The sequence below is a fragment of the Mus musculus genome, chromosome 4 (genome assembly GCF_000001635.26).
Source record: "Mus musculus strain C57BL/6J chromosome 4, GRCm38.p6 C57BL/6J".
Lineage (NCBI taxonomy): Eukaryota > Metazoa > Chordata > Mammalia > Rodentia > Muridae > Mus > Mus musculus.
In genome coordinates, this window is record NC_000070.6 from 72,170,056 (window position 1) to 72,193,440 (window position 23,385).

The 23,385-nt window shown below is 39.9% G+C and overlaps 1 protein-coding gene across 32 annotated transcripts in view; it reads right to left on the bottom strand.

Moving 5' to 3' along the window:
- Positions 1-23,385, bottom strand: part of Tle1 (transducin-like enhancer of split 1) — a 91,045-nt gene that overhangs the window by 60,111 nt on the left and 7,549 nt on the right. For 27 of the 32 annotated variants that reach the window (NM_001285530.1, NM_001285529.1, NM_011599.5 and 24 more), the window contains one exon: positions 653-715. The exons of the other annotated variants lie outside the window; for them this stretch is intronic. In NM_001285530.1, the coding sequence (NP_001272459.1) occupies positions 653-715 (63 nt within the window). The remainder of the gene's footprint in view (positions 1-652; positions 716-23,385) is intronic. 32 annotated transcript variants of the gene reach the window in all.

The window sequence follows — 23,385 nt, forward strand, 5'->3', positions numbered from 1 at the left end:
TCAAGATTGATATGAATACTCATTTTATCCTTTTGATGATTACCACCTACACTCTCCATGGAACGAATCTTGATTATATATTAAGTCCCTGCTTTCATGTAGATCAATCCCAATGCAGTGACTTTTCAAGTCAGCTCAAGAAAACAGAAAAGGGTACCCGAACCATATCAAGCACATATTACTCAAACACAGGCCTAGCCAGCGGTGGTGGCATCGAGAAAGGGGCAGACAGCTCTTTGTGAATTTCAGACCAGCTTATTCTACACAAGGAGTTCAGGCCATAGTCACACACACACACACACACACACACACACACACACACACACACACTTTCTCTTTCTCTCTCTCTCTCTCTCTCTCTCTCTCTCTCTCTCTCTCTCTCTCTCTCTCGCACACACACACAGAGAGAAGGGGGGGGTTCTTTATGCTTCATGGTCACTTTTCAAAAAATAATAATTTAGGGTTGAGATACTGTCATCCCTCCAGCAGCCTGCCCTTGGATGCCTTAGACAGAATGACAGGGTTGACACATTTGAGATGTAACAGATGTTCTTCACACTTGTTCCCAGTGATAAAATTAACATCTTAAAACTGGCTAATTTGCAAACAGAAGCAACATAATTGCACTTTAACAGCTGAACATTTTACTTACTTCCTGAGACAGAAATGGGATGACTTGGGCACAAATGGTGTTCAATCTCTTGGCGATTTCAGTCTACAAAGACAAAGCCACACACATGTTTAGAACACCTCCCAGTCAGATCAGAAGGTGAAACTTGAGTCTTGAAATCTCACTCCTGGAGACAGAAAATTGTTCCTTAAGCCATGTTACCAATAATTACCTGGAAATACACTGTAGATACCAGAACTCCCTACAGAATAGGCATAAGTGCAAATTTTATTGTTCCCTTAAAAGATAATGATAGAGTTAGAGAAATGGCTGCTCTCCCAGAGGACCCAGGTTCCACTCCTGGCACCCACATAATGGCTCACAAGGAGTTGCAACTCCAGCTCCCAAGCCCTCGTTTAGCCTCTGTGGGTACCAGGTATACACATGATGCACAGGCACACGTAGTGGGGAAATATCATACACAATTCTTAATTAAAAAATAAATAAAAATACAGTATTTGAGTCAGAAAAATCTACATGGTTTAGATTATACTGTCACTTTAATCTGGAGTTTGAAAGCCCTAATACCTTCTCATTGAGAACTCTCAATGTTATCACTATGGGGACATTTTACAGTTACAGCAAGTTCATTCAATGTGGTATCAAAAACCATGTCAATGCAATCTGGCTTTCAAAGACATAAAGGACAAAAGTAGAAGAAAAGGGGTACTGACACAGCCTCGCTTGTTTCTGTTCACTATAAACTGCTGGTGCAAATGTAAACTGGCGAAACCATTATAGAAGTGTAGAGATTCTGCAAAAATCTGAAAATAGAACTACTGCATAAGCCAGCGATATTACTCTTGGATAAGTCAATGCATGCACCACATCCAATTTCACCATTCACAACTGTCAGGAAGTAGAATCAGCCTAGGCGTCCATCAGCAAAGGAACAGGCAAAAAGAAAACGTGGTCCATAAACACAATACAATCTTATACAGCCATGATGATAAATGAAATCACAACATCTGCAGGAAAGTGTGTGTGTGTGTGTGTGTGTGTGTGTGTGTGTGTGTGTGTGACAAAAATACAAACAGAATCATGATCCAAAAGGAAAAGATTTTGCAGAGGGTGGAGACGCTAATGGAACCTGTGACAGTAAAGCAGAATTAGGGGCTGGCTATTTTAAGGGGAAAGAGGAGGCAGGGATGACTAAGAGTAGTTAAGGGGATGGATTTACTAAGTATAATAACACATATGCAAGAAAATGCCACACAACCCATTACTTTGTATGTTAACTTATATCCTCCACTCATCAAAGGCCTTTGATAAAATCATACATTCCTGCATAATAAAAGGCCCTAGAGTAACAAGGTATACAAGAGACATATTGAAACATGACAAAGACAAATTACACCAAGCCCTCAGCCAACATTCTAAACAGACAGAAACCCAAAGTCTACTAAAATCACAAACCAGACAAGGAAGTCCATTCTCTCCATACCTGTTCAATACAGTGTGCAAAGTCTTAGTTACAAAGACAACTAAAAGAGATCAAGGGGGTGGGGAGAAGTCCTTACTTATAGACAATAACATTTTATACATAAAAGATTCTAAAGATACCTACAGGAATTTTCTATAGTTTAAAAATATTTTCAGCAAGTAGTGGGGATACAAAATTGCTACATACAAATCAGTAACCTTATATACAAATAACAAACATACTAGGAAAGAAATCAGAGAAATAGTACCTTTCATGATAGCCTCAAAAAATATCTTGTAATACCTCTAACCAAATTAAGTAAAAGACTTATATATTAAAAAGTGTATGATACTGAAGGAGAAAACTAAAGACACTTAAGGTTCATCATAGGATTAACATTGCTTTTCTATAGATTCAATGCAATTCTCAGCAACATTCTTCACAAATATTAAAAAATAACCTTAAATCATATGGACACACAGAGAGAGACACAGACACACAAACACACAGACACACACAGAGAGAGACAGAGACAGCAACAGTGCTAAAAGAGTGCTGTTTAACAAAACTGCCAGAGATATCATTTCAGGTATAACATTGTATTGCAGACCAATAGCAATAGTAAGGAAAAAAAAAAAACCTAAAAAACAAGTTGATCAATGAAATAGAACTTAATACCTCGACCAAAGAACCCAAAAATACATACTGGAGAAAAAAAGAGTATCTTAACAAATGGTGATATTCAAATTGTGTACAGAAGAATGAAAATAGAACCAAAAAGTATCATCCTATAAAAAACTCTAAGGGGATCAAAGTTCTGAACGTAAGGCCAGACCCTCAATCTGATAAAAGAGAAAGTAGGAAGTAGGCTTGAAATTCTTGGCACAGGAAAAGACTTTCTGAACAAGATCCTGACAGTGCAAGCATTAAAAACAACAATTAATAAGACCTCATGAATCTGAAAAGCTTCTAAATAGTTAAAGATACCATTAACTGAACAAGAGACACATCGACTAAAGAATAAAATTCTTGCAAATTATACAATGGCAGAGATATCTAGTATTTACAATATACAAAGAACTCAACAAAGTGAATGTCAAGAAAACAACACAGTTTTAAAATAGGGTCTAGAACTAAACAGAGTTCTCAAACGATGAAACACAAATGGCTGAGAAACACTTATAAAACCATCAATTTCCTTATCCATCGGGAGAATGCAAATAAAACTACTTTGAGATTTCATCATACTCCAGTCTGAATGGCCAAGACTAAAAAATCCAAAATGATAGGAAATAGTAGTGAAAATTTGTAGAAAGGAGAACACTGTTCCTCAGAGTACAAACTTGTAGATCCACTATGGACATCAGTGAGGAGGTTTGTCAGAATACTGCAAACCTCTACCTCAAGATCCACCTATACTACTCTAGGGCATACACCCAAACTATATACTACTACAGAGATAGCTGTTCATGTTTATTACTGCTATATTCTTAGTATCCAGAAGCTGGAAAGAGCCTCAATGCCTATTAAGTGATGAATGGATAATAAAAATTTGCTACTTTTACACAATGGAATACAATTAAGCTCTTGAAAAAGCAGGGAAATTTGCAGGTAATTGGATGTTTCCTGTATGTTTTCTCTTGCATATGAATGTTAACCTTTAAGTTTTAGGTTTGTGAATTTCAATACCCACAGAGGTTAGCTAGAAAGGGACCAGGGAGAAACAGAGGAGGAGATCTTCGAAGGAAGGGAAATTAGAATAGTGCCATAAAGGAATAATGAGGAAACTCGAACAGGATTAAATGGAGAGAAACGGTAAGGAAGGCAGGGTAGAAGATGGAAGACAGGGGTAATAATCAACACTAAAGGCCTTTTTAAAAGGCCTCATAGAGACCTGCTACAGTAGAAGCTTCATAAAATATAGGCATGTATAGATGGAATCTAAATGAAGTTATCATATGGTGGGGGAACATTACCTATTACTAGACATCATATGTTACCAATAAAACTCCCAGTACCAAAAATGGGTTACATCTTTTTTAAGTTCACTAAAGGGGTCCCAGCAGATGTCCTCCAAACATTACACACTGCTGCCAAGACTGCTGGCTATACTACACAACCTGACAGTAATACCCTGTTGCTGAAGATATAATTTAATTATGTCATCAAACATGGAGAAGGGAAATTGATGCCCACGTAAAGCAGTCCTATTGACCAGTATAGTGTTCAAAGTACTATACACACTGGTAGGGTGAAAAGGAATTATCAATCTCATCCAGCTACAAATCTAGCAGCCTACAATAGAGACCTGCCTATAAAACAGACCCACAGGTACAAGAGTGGTGCAAATTCAACAGGAGCAACCATCTTGGATACTTTTGGGTCCACTCTGGAGGTTTGAAGTTCCAAAGTTGATACAATTTGATACCTTTATGTCAACACATTTTGGAAGAGGAAACCTCAACTGGGAAAACTGTCCCAACCAGACTACCTATGGAAAAACCTATGATACATTTTCTTGATTGATGATTGGTGTGGAAAGGCTCAGTTCATTGTGTGCAGTGTTAACCTTGGGGGCTTTTGTTCCTGAGTGCTGTAAGAAGCAGGCTGAACAAGCCACAGTAATCAAGCCAGTAAGCAGCATTTCTCTTTGCTTCAGTTCCTGCCTCCAGGTGTCTACCCAGTTTGAGTTTCTACCCTCACTTCTCTCCATTCTGTACTATGATATAGTGCTGTGAGCTGAAATAAAGCCTTTCTTCTCTAGGTTGCTTTTGGTCCTGGTGTTTTATGAACAGCAATAGAAACCCTAAGAGCATGACCAACAACTCTTGTATTATATTGTATTGTATTGCCTGTTCCTTGAGATAGAACCCAAGCCTGACACTGTTAATGAGCCAAGTACTTCATATTCCACTAAATGAACATAGGAATAACACAACTCTTAATGACATACTGCTAAATCCATGGATCAGAGCGTACGAAGCTTCATGCAGTGGATGGGAATTAACACAGGGACCCACAACTGGACAAACTGCAAAAAGTGAGAGACCTTGGAGCACTCAGCCTTACATGGTATATCTTCATTAAATCTCTCCCCTCCAGGCTGAGGGATCAATGCAGAAGAAGTGCAGAGTGGAAAAAGTCGAATAGCCAAAGTTGGAGGACCACTCCAAGGAAACAGTACCTTCTAGACAGGACAAGAATGGTGCACGTGCGAACTCTGACAACATGCACAAGACCTGAACAAGTGCAAGCCAGACAAAAACTCAGAACAAAGAGAAGCAGCAGTGAGCAAAAAAAAGTCCCAACCCTGACAAAGAAGGCCTCAAACTTCTAGACTCCCTGATATATGATCATACCCAGTCATCAAATCTAGGGGTTCAAGTATCCCTGTATCTACTAATTTTTTTTATCAACAACAACAACAAGAAGAAGAAAAGATGCTGGGGAAGGAAAATCAGTTTTCTTCAATGGAATGACACTTTATCAACTATATTCCAGGTTAGGCCCCATATTCAGAAGCAGTTGTTTAACATCAAATGGACATCATGATGGTGCTTCTTTGGTTGGTCTTGTGCTTGTTTTGTTGTTATTTTTTCTTTGAAAGAGAGACCATGAAGTTGGATGGATAGGAGAACAAGGAAGATCTGAGAGAAGCTAGGGGAGGAAAAAAAATACCAAAATAAACTGCATTTTTTAAGAAAATGAAAATTATAGATTAAAAAACCTGCTCAAAAAGTTCATTGTGTTTAAGCCAGTTACAATGGCCTAAAATATTTTTCCTGCTAAGTACAGTCTTCACAGAGAATCGATGTTTAAAATAAAATGGTTTTACTTAATTCCCCAAAGACTTTAACATTCATCATCTCAAAAATGTACATAAACCATGAAACATATTAGTAATTACAGAACTCTGTCTAGGGTGTGACAAGTCATGACATGTTGAGAAAATGCAGTGTCACCAAATGCCAAGCCCTTGCTGAAAAGACCTTGGCTAGGCTAAGCACATAGGAGCCCTGAATAGCTGTATAGTCTCTATGTAAATAAAGCAGGGAAAGTCCCTGCTTAGCTAAAGCAAACTTAAAACCTGGAAACAAAGAAAAAGAAGAGGAGAGCAAAAGTGGAAGGGAGAAAGGCAAATTAGGAGGGAAGGAGGCAATAAAGTCATCTGTAAAGAAGCCTTTATTATTTCATCGTTTTCTGTCTATGCTTAATACTTAATACTTAATGCTGCCTTTATTACTAGATTAGGTAATAGAAAGGATCTAGAGTACAAGAGATGTAGCTCAATTGAGGGAATGGATACAAGAACCTCTAAGGGTTAATGACTAGATATGACCATATATAAGGGAGTTGGAGAAATTCAAGGTCTTCTACTACATAATGATTTCAAGGCCAATCAAAGGTATTTAATACTAAGAAGAATGAAGATAGAAGTTGGGGAAAGGATCAAGAGCAGAAAATTATAAGATGAACAGGTCATGCCCATGAGAAAGCAAGAACTCCAAGAACTTTACAGTAAGGTATATGCAGGAGTTGTCTTTTGTCTTCCAACTGGATTCTGGTTCCATGAGCAGACCAGCTCTTTGGTTTCATAGGATTAAATTTATATAAACCCAATTCTCCTGACAACCAATGGAATAGCATTACAGAGCACATTATAAAGGGCATGTACAGGCAGAGGGTATGATTCGTGTAGGGAACACACTAGCAAATGCACACAGGAGTAGAGACATGCCAGGTGTAGTACTCATAACCCAACTTCCAAACATCCTAGCATCATTCTGTTCATTCTCTTTCAAATGCACTTGAAGTTTCCAGTTGTAGACATGATATACATGAGACTAAAGAGATGTTTCAGTGGTGAAAAAGCACTGGTTGCTTACAGAAGTCTGGTGTTCAGTTTCTAACATCTACATGGTGGAATTTCTTGTAACTCCTGTTCCATGGGACCCTATAGAGACTGTGAACAGGATACCAGGCGCAGATGTTCGCTGAGAATGATACCATATGCCTGTAATCCAGTACTTGTGATCCTTCTTTTTCTTTTTGTCCAGACGAGTCTGTTAAGACCAGGCTAGCCTCAAACTCAGAAAAATCTGACTACCTCTGCCTCCCAATGAATTCAGTAAGTAGGAATTTGGGACAGAGTTTTACAGGCAAATAGATGGAACTAGAAAATATTCTGAGTGAGGTAACTCAGACCCCAAAAGGACATGACATGCATGGTATGTAGTCACTTATAAGAGGACATTAGCAAAAAGAGTACAGAATACACAGGATATAATCCACAGAACTCAAGAAGGTTAACAAGCCAATTCACATTCTTCTACATAACAGCCAGTTGTGGCAGCACCATTTGTTAAAAATGCTGTCTTTTTTCCACTGGACGGTTTGAGTGCCTTTACCAAAGATCAAGTAACCATAGATGTGTGGATTCATTTCTGGGTCTTCAATTCTATTAAATTGATTTACTTGTCTAACACTGTACCAGTACCATGCAGTTTTTATCACAATTGCTCTGTAGTACAGCTTGAGGTCAGGGATGGTGATTCCACCAGATGTTCTTTTATTTTTGAGAATAATTTTTGCTAACCTAGGTTATTCAAGATGAATTTGAAAATTGCCCTTTTTAACTCCGTGAAAAACTGAGTTAGAATTTTGATGAGGATTACACTGAATCTGTAGACTCAAGGTAGCCATTTTTACTATACTAATCCTGTCAATCCATGAGTATGGGAGATCTTTCCATCTTCTGAGATCCTCTTATAAAGCTCAAGTCTAGGAGGATCAAGGAACTCCACATAAAACCAGAGACAGTGAAACTTATATAGGAGAAAGTGGGGAAGAGCCTTGAACACTTAGGCACAGGGGAAATATTCCTGAACAGAACACAAATGACTTGTGCTGTAAGATCAAGAATTAACAAATGGGACCTCATATAACTGCAAAGCTTCTGTGAGGCAAAGGACACTGTCAATAAGACAAAAAGGCAAGCAACAGATTGGAAAAAGATCTTTACCAATCCTAAATCTGATACAGGGCTAATATCCAATTTATACAAAGAACTCAAAAACTTAAAACTCCAGAAAACCAAATAACCCTATTAAAGAATGGGGTACAGAGCTAAACAAAGAATTTTCAACTGAGGAGTACTGAAGGGCTGAGAGACATCTAAAAAAATGTTCAACATCCTTAATCATCAGGGAAATGCAAATCAAAACAGCCCTGAGTTTCGATATCATACCAGTCAGAATGGCTAAAATAAAAAACTCAGGTGACAGCAGATGCTGGTAAGGATGTGGAGAAAGAGGAACACTCTTCCATTACTGGTGGGATTGCAAACTTGTACAACCACTCTGGAAATCAGTTTGGCGGTTCCTTTGAAAATTGGACATAGTACTGCCGGAAGATCCAGCAATACCACTCCTGGGCATATACTCAGAAGATGCTCCAACATGTCATAAGGACACATGCTCCACTATGTTCATAGCAGCCTTATTTATAATAGCCAGAAGCTGGAAAGAACCCAGATGTCCTTCAACAGAGGAATGGATACAGAAAATGTGGTACATTTACACAATGGAGTACTACGTTTCTATTAAAAACAATGAATTTATGAATTTCTTAGACAAATGAATAGATCTGGAGGTTATCATCCTAAGTGAGGTAATCACAAATGAACACACATGATATACACTCACTGATAAGTGGATATTAGCCCAGAAGCTCAGAGTACCCAAGATACAATTTGCAAAACAGATGAAACTCAAGAAGAAGGAAGACCAAAATTGTGGATACTTCGATCCTTCTTAGAAGGGGGAACAAAATACCTATTGAAGGAGTTACAGAGACAAAGTATGGAGCAGAAACTGAAGGAATGACCAAACAGAGACTGTCCCACCTGGGGAAACATCCCATAAACAACCACCAAACCCAGACACTATTGTGGATGCCAACAAGAGCTTGCTGACAGGAGCCTGATATAGCTGTCTTCTGAGAGCCTCTGCCAGTGTCTAACAAATACAGAAGTGGATGCTCACAGCCATCCACTGGACTGAGCACAGGGTCCCTAATGAAGGAGCTAGAGAAAGAACCCAAGGAGCTGGAGGGGTTTGCAGCCCTATAGGAGGAACAACAATATAACCTAACCAGTACCCCCAAAGCTCCCAGAGACTAAATGACCAATCAAAGAAAACACATGGTGGGACTGAAGGCTCTAGCTGCATATGTAGCAGAGAATGGCCTAGTAGGCCATCAATGGGAGGAGAGGCCCTTGGTCCTGTGAAGATTCTATGCCCCAGTATAGGGGTCTGCAGGACCAGGAAGCAGGAGTGGGTGGGTTGGTGAGCAGGGGGAGGGGAGAGAGGATAGGGGATTTTCAGAGGGGTAACTAGGAAAGGGGATATTTGAAATGTAAATAAAGAATTAAAAATGCAGAAAAAAAGAGTATGTACAGTCTTTCTTGTAGCTGGTGATAGACAAAGAAATTTGGGGAAATTTTCAAGGATTAATACTTAATCAGATGATAGTTATATAAAAATAAAGGTGAATGTATGATTGATACACACACACACACACACACACACACACACACAAACTAAACAACAAAACCACAAGCCAAAGGGTCCAAGTGAGGATGTTTCAATCCCACTTGGGAGGGAGAAGAAAGCAATCACAGTGTGGGGGAGGGTGGCAAAGGGAGAGAAGGGACAGGGATGGAAAAGGGGAACATGATCAGTATTGAGGGTAGGGAAACAGGAGTAAAGCCCTGAAGTCCAGCAGAAAGAATAGAAACAGAAAATCTGGGAGGGGGGCACATAGGAGGTCGGGGGAGCCTCTAGATGTACCAGAGACCTGGGTAGTGAGAGATGCTCAGGACTCAAAGGGAGAGACCATAGATGAAATACCCAAGAGTGAGGAGATGGAGTTCACCTCTAGTAGAAGACTGGGCATCAAGTGGAGGGATGGGGCTGCCATCCCAGTCAAAAACGCTGACCCAGAATTGTTTCTGTCTAAAAGAACTGCAGGAACAAAATTGAGAGAAAAACTGAGGAAAGGAGGTTCAGTGACCGGCCCAAATTGGGATCTAGCTCAACGGGAGGCTGCAAGGTCTGACACTATTACTTGATGTGCTTACAGATAGGAGCCTAGCATGGCTGCCCTCTGAGAGGCCCAACAAGCAGCAGAAAGAGTCAGGTGCAGATATTTACAACCAACCAATGGACAAAAGTTGGGGACCCCTGTGGTTGAATTAGGGAAAAGCTGTAAGAAGCTGAGGAGGAGTGCGACCCTATAGGAAGGTCAGCAGTCACAATTAACCTGGACCTGAGTCCTCTCAGACACTTAGCCATCAATCAGGCAGCATACACCAGCTGATATAAGGCCCTCAACACATATACAGCAGAGGACTGCCTGTGAGAGAAGATGTACCTAATCCTTGAGAGACTTGAGATCTCAGGGAGTGGAGAGGTCTGGTAGGGTGAGGGTGGGGACATCTTCTTGGAGACTGGAGCAGAGCAGGAATGGATGAGGAACAGTGAGAGAGCAGACTGAGAGGTTGTAACAACTGGACTGTAAAAAGAGATTTAACAACAACAACAGAAGAAAAGCGAGACATACTCTCCATGCACAAAGCCCTAGGTTTAATTCCTAAGTCTACCAAAATAACAATGATGTAGAGGTGCAGGCATACTTTCAAGGAGCTAAAACCAAAAGATACCTTGAAACCCAGCAATGGATGGAAACTAGAAATACTCTACAAGGCTTTTAAACTAAAGTATGTCATTAGGGAATGTGTGTGTGTGTGACAATTTCAGGATTCTATTCCCAAAAGATCAGCATTTTCTTCTCATACTCCTCACACTTTGTTCAATTACAAGGACTAAAGAGCCCACTCCCCGGGGCTCATACACTTCCCCTCTACACCCAAACTTAATGCATAATGAGTGCCATTTGAAGCTCAAAGCAGGGTAAGGACTGTGCAAGAGTAATTGCCCAAGGGTCTCAGTCTTGTAGCACTCTGCCCAGAGTCAGTTTAGGGTGGGGAAACTCCACCAGGATTAAATTACTAAGGGAAGGATCCTAAAAAGTAGTGTTTACACTAAAGGCTGACAAAGCTATTACAGGTTTTTTTTTCCTCCATTTGGTTTGATTTGGTTTTGGTTTCCCTGACCCAATCTTGAGACCTAGAGAAAAACAGTAAATGAAGTGTTTGTAAGATTTTTTTTTTTAAGTAAGGTGGTCCATTTGGAACTCGTTATAACTTAAAATTATACACATATACATGTATACAGTCATATATATATGTATATATAATAATATATGTATATAATCATATATATGTATATATAATAATATATGTATATAATCATATACATGTATATATATAAAATCATGTGTGTGTATATATATATATATATATATATATACACACACACATTATATACATATATATATATAAAATCAGCCTAAGGTCAGAACAACCTGTAGCACATTCAGAATTCTCTCCAAAGCCTTGTTATAACATATGAGCAGCCTTCTTTTTGTTTTGGTTTTTTTTTTTGTCTGTTTGTTTGTTTTGGGGTTTTTTGCTTTTTTTTTTTTTTTTTTTTTTTGAGACAGGGTTTCTCTGTGTAGCCCTGGCTGTCCTGGAACTCACTCTGTAGACCAGCCTCGCCTTGAACTTAGAAATCCGCCTGCCTCTGCCTCCCAAGTGCTGGGATTAAAGGTGTGCATCACCACTGCGTGGCATGAGCAGCCTTCTTTACAGTTCCATGAAACAAGATCAAGACAAGAACACAAACCCAAGGCCCAGGGTCACATCTGTCTCTTGTATAATGTCAGGTACTATTCAAATACTGCCCCTAACTCCCGTGGCAATATAAATGTACCTTCTTAAAACTTTTAACTAAAACCAAACCAACAGAAGCACCGAAGGCTAGAAAGCTTTGGTGGGACAGCCAAGCAGAACTCACCACAGTCACTGTGGATGACAACATTTGCGGTCCCTCTCTCCCTGTCACTTGGTAAACCTGAGCCTTTCCACTGGGCTCAGCAATCGCTTTCCCTGCTCATCTTTATACTCAGCCTCTCTAAAAACAAGGAGGGGTTCACAGAAAGGAAGAAAGGAAGGAGGAAAAAAAAAGGGAAAAAGTGTGAGGGCTGCCTGAGTGGAGATAGCAACACTAATTGCTCCCATTTTCTGGCTCTGGAGGCAGAATGCAGAAAACTCTGCCATCAATTCAGGAGCTCTCAGCAGACCAGCTCAAGTGCCCTTAATTGTTTATGTTCTTAATGCAGAGCCTCTTGAATGCATTCATTTTTAATAACAGGCTTGAGTGTGGGGCTCATCAAAGGATGACAAAGCAACTCTAGTCACTGGGTCTCCTTCCTGCAATGATGGTCTTTTGATTTATTTGCAAATGACAAGCTTGTCAGGCCCCACTTGAGGGCTGCCCTAATTTTCCCCCCAAAGAATTCTTCTAGTTGCATTTTCTAAGATGAGGTCTGAGCCTGTGATGTATTTGTGTAAGTTGCACCCCCTCCCCCCTTTCAGCTCCTTCTAATTAATGATTTAAATGTTTTGACCCAACTGTTGCCAAGCAGAACATTTGGGCTTTAATTTGTCACTTTGGTAAAGCTGCATCTTTCACAAAAGCATCACAGCTGTTTAGGCTTGTAACTGGCTCATTTCTATTATTCAGAAACCCTTGTTACAGAGTTCACAAAGGGCCTGTTCACAAGAAATCATATTGACTTGTTACAGAATGGAAATACAGACAGTTTCTGGTGCCCTCAAAGCAAAATACCTACAGAAAGATTAGTAGAAGGAAAAACCTAATCGACGACATCACCATCACCATCATCATCCCCAGATTAGAATCACAACTGCAAAACCAAAACATGACCTGCCAACTAAAATTCCACACGAGGACACAAAGTGTAACACTGGCTGAAAAACAGAAGGATCTCTTGGACAAGGTGGGGTACACTGCAATGATACAAACAACACTCCCTTTACTTCAGCTATTACTGAGACACAAGTCACTTATATTTGGTTGGTTCTAACCTCCAGACAGCTGTGGCCTCTGTTTTGTACTGTCTACTGTGACACAAGCAAAGGCTCTTTACCCCTGTGGTTTACATCTTGGCCATCAATGGAAAAACAGTTTTGCATGTGTGCTTCCTTAACACACTGAAATCTTGGATGGTGGATGCAACTGTGGGCCAGCGATTCCCTAACTTTATAAGCATGCTCTGTATAACTAAATTACCTGTACAGACATGGTAGCAGCTGCTCTTCCCAAGATGCATCTCAGGAAAAGCTGCTACTCCGACTATGACTCAAGACCCAGACCAAGGACAGTCATGGCCTAGCAGAGTGGTAGTGCATGTGACACGTATATGTTTTACTTAATTTTAGCTGGAAAAACCCACCCCTGAACTCTCTTTCCATTCCCAGGCTGAGCTCCCAGACAGGAATAGTCAGTCCCTCAGGAAGGAGGTCAGTGGTCCTGGTTTCCCAGGTAGGCAGGCTTAAATCTCTTTCCAATCACCATCAGGAAACAGGCAAAGCTCCAGAGTGTCCAGAAGAGAGAACTGTAGGGAGGGAGGGAGCAGGGGACTTATCTCCATGCTGGCATCAGGGTCTACGGACTAGTACCAGCTATACTCAGCCAGTACAAAGGCTGCAAGTTAGAAGCCAATTTGAACAGACAACTGTCCAAGATAAAAAACTCTCCAAAGCATTTTAGAACAAATTTTAAACACTACAAATTTTCAAGGCATAACCCCCAGAATAGCTTCTCTACTTAGAAGACAGTCCGCACAATGGTGTGGGTATATACAGACCTACTGGATACTGATGCAACTTTTCTTAAGGCAAGCAATCGAGAATTATACTTTAACTACAAATTAAATCAGTGTTTTATGCGAGCAGGAGTTACAACACTGAAATATAACCTATAGAGAAAACCAATCTTTAAAAAGCAATTATCAGTCTTCCAAGGTAACAACACCCCACCTGCACTCTTAAGAAAAACTAGATGTTGTATAGAAGAAATGAGATATTTGGCTACACAGATTAACCAAAATATACGTAAGAATAATTATGCCAAAGAAAACAGTCCCCAAATGCACAGTCAGGTCCATTTGTAATTATGAAACATGGTATTATATTTTCACCCTAGGGTTCATAGAAGTACAACAGGAATAACAGCAAGTCAGGTGACAGAAATGAGAGAAATTTACAACAGGGCCAGACCCAAGTCACAAGTTACTTTAAAAGCAGACAAATCAATGCTTGTGGGTGTTTTCAGAAAACATCCCAGATACTCTCTCACTAACCGTGTGGGTTCCAGGACATGCCAGCTCTCATTTCCCAGAGCATCAGAAACCAAATTTAACCCACGTATTCTGTTACACGGGTCTGCACTTGTGTGTTCCCACAGGGCCAGGCTGACTCAATAATGCTGCACTCATTCTACAGAACTGAATAGACTTCCTGTCATTTGGACTGTGAAACACAGTAATCCACCAGGGAATAAAGGTCAATATTGCACTTTGGTCATTACTGAATCATTTGAGATGATCTGTGGTTAGGATGAGAGGAAAATCGAAGGCTGTGAGAATGTGGCAAATGGCTCAACCTCAGACCAGTTTTCATCTCCATCTACCTAACAGGCATGTGGGTGTCCCCTTGCCACCTTGCTTCTGGGCATTTCGCTGGTTTCAAATCCAAGGCACAACCAGGAACCAGTTAAACAATGTAATAATAAGGGGAATAACATCTAGACCTCCAGCCAGTCCTTGCTCCGGTTTTAAGTCATCAGCTCAAGTTTGGAACAGTTCTCCAGTCTGCAAGTGACACCACAAAGTAGGAAACTTAGCAAATACAAATATGTACCTTTAGCACAGTATATGCCAAAATTTCAGTTGTGCATACAGACATATGCATGCTCACACCTCCACCCTCACTGAGAGGCAACCACAGGATTTCTACTGCATTTGCAAACACACATGAGCAGAACAGCCCTGAAACTCATGTGGCTGCTAAAATCAATCTTTTCTTAAAATGTCCAACTAAAGCTACTTTATCTTTAAGGCATTTAAATCCTTAAGTATAAAACATCTTAGGAACCTAAGGCCAATTATCCTTTAAGTCACAGAATAAATGTTCATGCCCCTTGGTTTTATATCAATGTTTTCCTTCCCTGGTTTAGCTAGCTATTTTTTAAAGATAATGTATCAAATATAAGTTTAGGCCCCCACAGTATATCAATGTCAAACAACATCGTGTCAAGCTAAGATTCAATTCAGGTAAGTGCTACTGCCAAATTTTCTTGTTCCCAGACGGGCTTTAAGATTATTTTATTGCTTAAAATTTAATTTGTTCCAACTCATGTCTCCATGACAACGTTGGCTAACCCTGCAAATCATTTGAGTAATTGGATATCTTATCTTTCTATTGCTCTCAAATCGAATGATTCTGCTAGAATTGTAACAGCCAATCAAATTTACAGTCCTCCTGAGTAATAGACTTGGAAAAGGAGCCACATTCATCTCCCCTGTGCAGCCATATTAACTAGTAGGGGACGAACAGCAGAATCTGGTCTTCCAACTGTACTCCAGATTATAAACAGTGTCAATACTAATATTCTCACAATGCAAAGTCTACTCAGAAAGCTCTTCACTGACACTGCCTGAGTCTGAGAAGCAATAATGGCACTCATTCCATAAAAACCAATGAGCAATGTCAATCTCAGCACAAGAAAACTGACAAGAGCAATCCCAGAAGCTGATGAGAAAAACTTACTTTAAATCACTTTTACAGGTTGAGCCCATGATACATATGGCCAAAACAATAGCTAAAAGTATTGTTTAAAAACACTGCCAGGGAACTCAGGGCTTTTAAGGGAACTGAGTCAAGTTCTTTGTAAATCAGTCAACAAATACAAATGAATACAACTGTAACAACCAGCAGGAAAACTCTAGGTGCCCTTAGAGAAAGCAATAGTCAAATTATCCTTCATGTACTTCAACAGTACCCCACACCCAAGGTTGTCTGCCAATAAGGAACAGGTTTCTTACCAGATTCTTACTAGTTAGCATTTCCCCTCTTGAATCTAGCAGTATGATTTTGGCGTTTGGCAAGCTAAAATGTATGGGAAGTGGATAAACTTCAGTGTGGCAATTCCAGTCTTTACAGTTGTGTAGACACTGGCTCCAAGGAAGCTCATGGTCCCAAAACATAAGAGAGTAAGCCTGTTTACAAGTGGAAAGGCTCTGAAACCCCAGCCAACTGGCAGGTCAAAGCAGCTGTCAACAACCAGTTCTTCCTATACAGACAGCTGGGCTACTTACTCTTTAGTCCTTGAGAACAGTCCTATGCTATGCCCTTGTCTCAAAGGTAACACTTTTCTTGTTTTTGCTTCTCCCAGTATTAACAACATTTAGGCCACAGCTCTCAAGTCAACCAACATCTCCAGGCCTGTACTAGATACAGAAAAGCAATTATACAAGTCTTCTACACAGCAACTTACAGATGCCATAGAAAAAACAAAACCACATGCAGACAGTACCCCCTACACAAACACACAATGCCCACACATCCCTGTTTCAAGGTTTGAAACTTTCTCTAACCACACAACTTACTCTAGTAACTATGTAAACAAACCTCTTTATCTTCAGGAGGACAGTTTTTTTCAATTTCAGTTTTGTTACATTAAAACCAATCTAAAACACACTTACACACCTGTTTTACCATTTATCCTGCTGAATCTCACTTCTATAAAAATGAACCAAGTCTTATTTATTGTTTATCCATCTTCATAAATGGGAAGCAAAACAAAACAAAACAAAACAAAAACCTAACCCACTTTATTTCCCCTGGTAGATATACTAAATACTTGAGAGCCACACTGCTGACTGGCCTATATTTGTCAGTTTAATGATTTTATATTTTTTAAAGAGTGGAGGCAGTCAACAATGGCTGTATTTTGGTTTTTAATGCTTATGATCTAAAGAGGAAATCAATAAGACTTTACAATTACAATGAAAAAAAAAATGAAGTGAAATCAGACAGAGAGAAAAGAATGCCAGGATTGAAAAACAGAAACAAGATGGAAATATAAATGGAGCAAGATGTGCAAGGCCAAGAGTGTGAATGGAGTTTATAAGGACTGCTAACAATTTTGATAACATCCCTCCCCCTGCAAATAACTACCTGTGGGGAGCTGCTTTGGTCACCACTAATTTTACTTGTCCGTATTCTTACTTATTGAATTCATAATTGGAAGTGATGCAATTAATAACCACCCACAAAGAAGAGGGAACTGATAGGAAATTTTTGCAAAGTAATTCCCAAGAATCTACCTGGCTAAAAGACTCAACATATACCCTAATGCCAATAAAGCCTACTCCAAGTATTAAGTAATGAAATAAGAACCTTTGATAACCAAAATATTAAGAACAACTATCTGAACTCGGCACAATGGCTTACTCCAGTAAACTGCCTGGGGAGGACGAAGCGATCTCCAGTTAGCTCAGTTACAATGGTACAGCTCATCTCAGAAAAATCATTAAAAATAAATAGATAGTAGATAGATAAGATAAATAGGTAGATAGATAGAAAAGAAAAGAAGAGAAGAAAGAAATAGTTGTGAATGATGCCACATCCCTACAATCCCAATCTTTTAAGGTGGAAACAGGGGATCAGGAGTTAAACTCCAGCCTTCATAGTAAACTGGGGGTACTAGGGCGCCATGTGCCAAACAACAGCAACAACCACAAAAACACCACCACCACCACCACCCTGAGTGGAGCAAGCACCTTAATTGTAGGCTATATGTGGACAGAATACCTTCCATCCATCCCTTTCCATTCTGTACTAAGATGCTTATTAGTGCTAAGACACCCTTTCCTAACCCCTAAAGCAACCTTTTTATTTTCACTCATGAATCTACAGAAGCCTTTCAAATGGCATAAAGGCAGCTACATTTTTGTTCTCCAAATCAATTTCCTCCCCAGACATCACGTAGATGTTCCTGCACAGAGAAAGAACAGCCCTTCCCTTCTAATTCGAAAATCCATACTGCCATTGCCCTCGCAAACTGCTAAACAAGCAGTATCGGCAAGTCACTTGCGTGCTGTAATATATTTACTGAAAATCCCAATGGTTTACCTCCCTGATGCAGTTTCTTCTATAATCGAGCGTGTCAAGACGCCACTGGACACCACACTTCTAAGTAGTCTGACTCAGTATTTGCTCAAAGCATAGGAGGGTGCTGGAATAAACAAAAGCTTGGCTCCTGAAGAGCCAATCTGCTGTCTGGGAACCTAGCCTTGGGGAGACCACTGTGCTCCCCCATACAGGGAGTCTCCTTAGCATTTTATGCTCCTTTCATCCTCTAGAACTGAAATTCTTGACTAGGGCACTTTCCACATACATACAAATTTCAAAATTAGCTTCATTTTGCAAAAGTATGACAGAACACACTTTTACTGACAATTAATAATAAAACAATGTCTCCCTAGCAAACACTGTAGGCAGATTTCCAAGGTTCCTTAAAGAGTCATTAAGGGGCCAAAAGCAGGGGGCTGGAGGTCTAAGATGGCATAGTCTGGCATTTCCTTTGTGTAGGGGTTTGGAGGTGGGGGGTGAAGAAGATGCCCTTTATGCATGTGGGATGGGGAAAGCAGGTTGATGTTGAGTGTTTTCATCAGTCATTCTTCATTTTTTCTTTTTTTTGGATATAAAGTCTTGCACTGAACCCAGAACTCACTGACTAGGCTAAAAAGCTCCCTCCCCGGTTCTCCACCCACACCCTACTAATTGCCTACAGCTTGCCCCACTCCACACACCATTAAGGCTACAGAGGCACAGCATAGAACAGTGGTTACTGCTGGAGATCCAAAATCAGGTTTCTCATGCACTGGACCATCTTCCCAAATGGGCCTTTCTATTTAAGCATCAGTCTATGCTTTGGGGAAGAAAAGTGCCTTAACACTATGTAAGTCAGTAATTTCAACATGCTGAAGCACAAAGATAATTTTAGTTGAAAAAAGGAAGGATCCTTTAAGATAGAACTCCTAATATATAAATGAAGACCCCTTCTTCACATCAAACCTGACTAACATAGGCGGAAAAACAAAGTCCCCGTCATTTACCAAGCCCATACCTATATTCCAGATCCACTCTTTCTTCAATCGGGTAAGCCAAGCTCTTAAGAGATGAAGCAAGTAGGTCAGGAGTTCAAAGACATCCTTGGCAAAATAAGGCCAGCCTTGGGTAGGTAAGACCATTCCACCCCTAACCCCCTGATAGACACCAAAACCAACAACAGACAAGGATCATAAAATGTTTTAATTTACAGACTTCAGACACCATACATATGAGTGACTGTTAATGAGTTTTCACTGTGCGTTTCTCTCTCCTTTTCTCTGCATAGCTGTGAACCTGTCCTTTAACTGCTAAGCCATCTTTCCAAGGCCTTCCTCCCTTTCTGAATATTTACTTTTACATGATAAAGGGTGTAACAATGTATAAACTTGAAAGTTAAAAAATAAAAATAAAACAGTGGCAATAATCATGAAGACTGATTGACCTTAATCACCATTTCTACTAGCAGCTCGCCTGTCCATAAGTGACAATCAATATCCACTCAGTTCACTCTGAATTCCAGGCTTCAGCAACAACAAGATAGTTTGTCCTTTTTAAAATCCAAATGTAAATATATTATTGTGACAAGTCTTCTTACTAAGAAACCCGAGTGGAAAACCAGGAATGATGGCATATACCTATAAATAATTTCAGCAATCAAGGTGGAGGCAAGTACATGGTGAGTTTGTCTCTAGCCTAGGATCCATGAGTCCCTGTCTAAAGAACACAGGGTAGGGGTGAGAGGTAGAGAGATACTCAGCAGCTAAATGTTCTTGAAAGTACTTGACTTCATCAACAATACACACATAAATATAAATAAAAATAAGACACATTTTTTAAAAAGGTTCTATGTAATAGGTCAGACAGCTGTGTGCTCCTGAAGTTTGGAAGCCTTGGGGATTTTCAAACCATAAATTACTTGTGAGAAGAAATGGAGCCAGGCATAACAACGTGTCTTTAATCAAGAAGCAGAGGCCAGAGGATCTGAGTTTGAAGCCAGTCTGGTATGCACAGCAAGTTCTAGGCCAAACAGAGCTAGTCTCGAATTAGAGTTTTAGAAAATAAACATAACATTGTAAGTGCTCAATGTGAACAGATTTCATTTTAAATTTTAGCAAGAGGATGATTGTTGCTACTCTTAAGTCAGGATTTTAACCTGGGTCCCATCGACTTACTGATGGCTCTGCCTTGTTGGGTAGGGCTACTTATTGTATCTGTACATTAAAATGGGCAGAACTGGCTGGCTTTCTTTTGGTGTTCTTGGTAAAGGACTTCTCACCAAATCTCAAAGAATGGCACTCCAAAATATTTTCAACCACCACAGCCACCACAGAATATCGGAGTATACTAACCACATCAAGTTTGTGATGTATAACTCAAGTCCTGGGAATATAGATCAATGAGCTGCCTGCCAGCAGACTGAAGACAAGAGCTGGAATAATAAACAAGGCCTAAGACAAAGCTCAGATTTGAAGTAATACTTGGTGTGACAACCTGCTGTGAGCTAAGTCTCAGAAAGCCCTGAGGTAGAAGGAACTGGAAGGAAGCTGAGGGAGTCATGTTAAGTTTGAGGAAGATGAGTGTTTTGGTTAAGGTTTTAGATTCTATTTCAAAAGGCAAGCAAATTTTACTTTAAACTACTATTTGGGAAGTCAAAAGTGATAAATAAAAAGTAATCTTTTTCATAATGTTAAAAAAAAAGTTTGAGGAAAAGTCCAAAACTATTTATTAACATAAAGCGATCCATTTGTCTGGATTAAGAGAGCTGCAGGACAGAAAACAAAGGCAGAACAGAAAGTAACAATAATTGGGAAAATACTCAGAGCAGCTATAGAAGGAGACGACTGACAGGCAGAATGGCAATTAAACCTTAAAGGAGCCTGAAGCTCCTGAAGCATTCCCTATGTGAAAGGTCTGACATTTCCAAGTGTACTGACAGACCTAGAAATCAGTTCTCTGACAGAGCTAAGGTGTGTTTAACCAGCGATACACTGGGAAAGCCAAAAAGAGAGACTGATATATTAGCACGTATAACTTCATCCCTATATGCAAAATGTCCAGCTCACTCAAGAGGTATACAATACCATAACACAGCAGTATAACACAGGGACTGCAAGTAGGTAGAAAATGACTCCAGTGATTTGTGCTCAAACTTCCTAGTGACCAGGATGCACAAGGCATCGTGTAAATACCCTGGCTGGATCCATATGCTGCTAAAGCGAACCCAGTCAAATACTGCATGCGCTCCCACGAGCTAACAGAATAGCATGGCTGTGTACACATTAGCACGAGCTGCTCTTACCTCCTCTAAAGGATAATCAAACATAGCATCCTCCGATAAGTTATACTGTTCCTGGGTGGGGCTGTTTCCGCAGTTCTTAACAAAGTTTCATTAATAAAAAATTAGGAATTTTCTATATTTTTTCCTATATCAAAAAGGATCAGTACCCAATCTTTGTCAAAAATGCCAAAGTACCACTGACCCTAACCTAAGAAAACCACTATGAAAATATACATGGGAAAGAAGTCAACGCTAATGATCCTGTGGTTGCTTCAAAGTAGGTCAAATTAATAAAACAACTCATATTTTAAACGTTAAAATTTGAAATAATTGTGCTAAAACACAGGTTACTAGGTAATTGTAGCATCATTTTAAAAAGACATCAAAAGTGCATAAGCTGAGAAATTATGAAACTATCACTCTTTGTAGTTTTTTTCTGTTATTACATACAAAACACAATGAAAAGTTCTATAAACAATATTTGAAAATCCTATCAAACCCTGCCCCAGAAAAAACAGAAAACCTTTCTCCTACTTATGCACCCACCTACCCTTAGCCTCCTAACACACATACCCCAGCAATCTTTAAAATAACGAGTTGGGCTGGGTATGTAAAATACTTGCCTAAGAATGTGTGAGGCCTTGGGTTCCATCCCAAGTACTACAAAGTTTCAAGGCATGGATGTGGGGTTGCGGGGAGTGGTTTTCCACAGAAGTATTGTACTATACACTAATAGAGAATTCCTTAACACTATTATAATGGCTACTCTAAAGGTATAAACATTCAATTTTGTCACAGTTCAAGGCCAGCTGGGCTCCAGCTGTAGTACCCTCCCAAACAATATCCACAAGCAATGGAGATGGACGGGTTGGCTGAGTCAAAGTCTCCTGGGCTGCTGCTTCTGTTTCTTCTTATTTAATTCACTTCTAGAAACCACAGTAGGAAAAGAACAAAAACCCAACTGTACAGAAATGTAAAGTGGTCATAACCCAGTAACTAAAGCTATCTTTCAAAACCACTCGAGGTGATTTATTTACTGAAGAAAGGTGTTTCTGTTTGTGGTTCTTGATAAACACTATTTGGTAGAACATCTTAAGTGCTCCAGTAAAGAGCTCCCCTCCGTCTGTACACAGAGTGCTGGATCTGTAAACAAGTGCTGGTGTGGCTCATGCACTGGGTAACAGACTTAAATTCATTCGCACTTTCAGTTTATAAAGACATAAGCTGAGGGCCAGGGAACCTTAGTCCTGAGATGCCCAGCCCCTAAGTATCCGAAGCAAATCCATAGATCTCAAGGTCTGTCTCAGGCAGTATAGTCAGGTGGGAGAGGCGACTATGGCACTGAGAGCTTCCCAGGTCCAATTCTTTGTCTGAGGCCAGCTTGGATATACAGAGCAGAGATCCCATCTACACAACAGCAGCAGCGCTTGCAGAAGACTCTTCCCAGTCCCCTGCACCCATACAGGATGGACCACAAACCCCTGCAACTCCAGCTCCAGGGGTTCCAACTCCTTTTTCTCACCTCCTCATGAACCTGCCACATAACTTGCTGTGCTGTAGAAACCCTCAACATACACATAACTGAATATAAATCTGTTTTTAAAGATAGTAATTATAATAACTTGTTTTCTGATGCCTCCTTAATTTTCAAGCCAGATTCTGCACGTCCCTTGCCTGGGTACATGGGCCCCTAGACGATAGACAAGGGCTGGGAAAAAACTGTTAGGTAGTAGGAAATCAAGCCTGTTTGCTTTAAAAAAAAACAAAAAAACAAAAAAAACCCTGTTAGCTAATCTTGTACTCCAGACTCCAAGCTTTAAATACACCAGCTTTATCTCATTGAACTTATG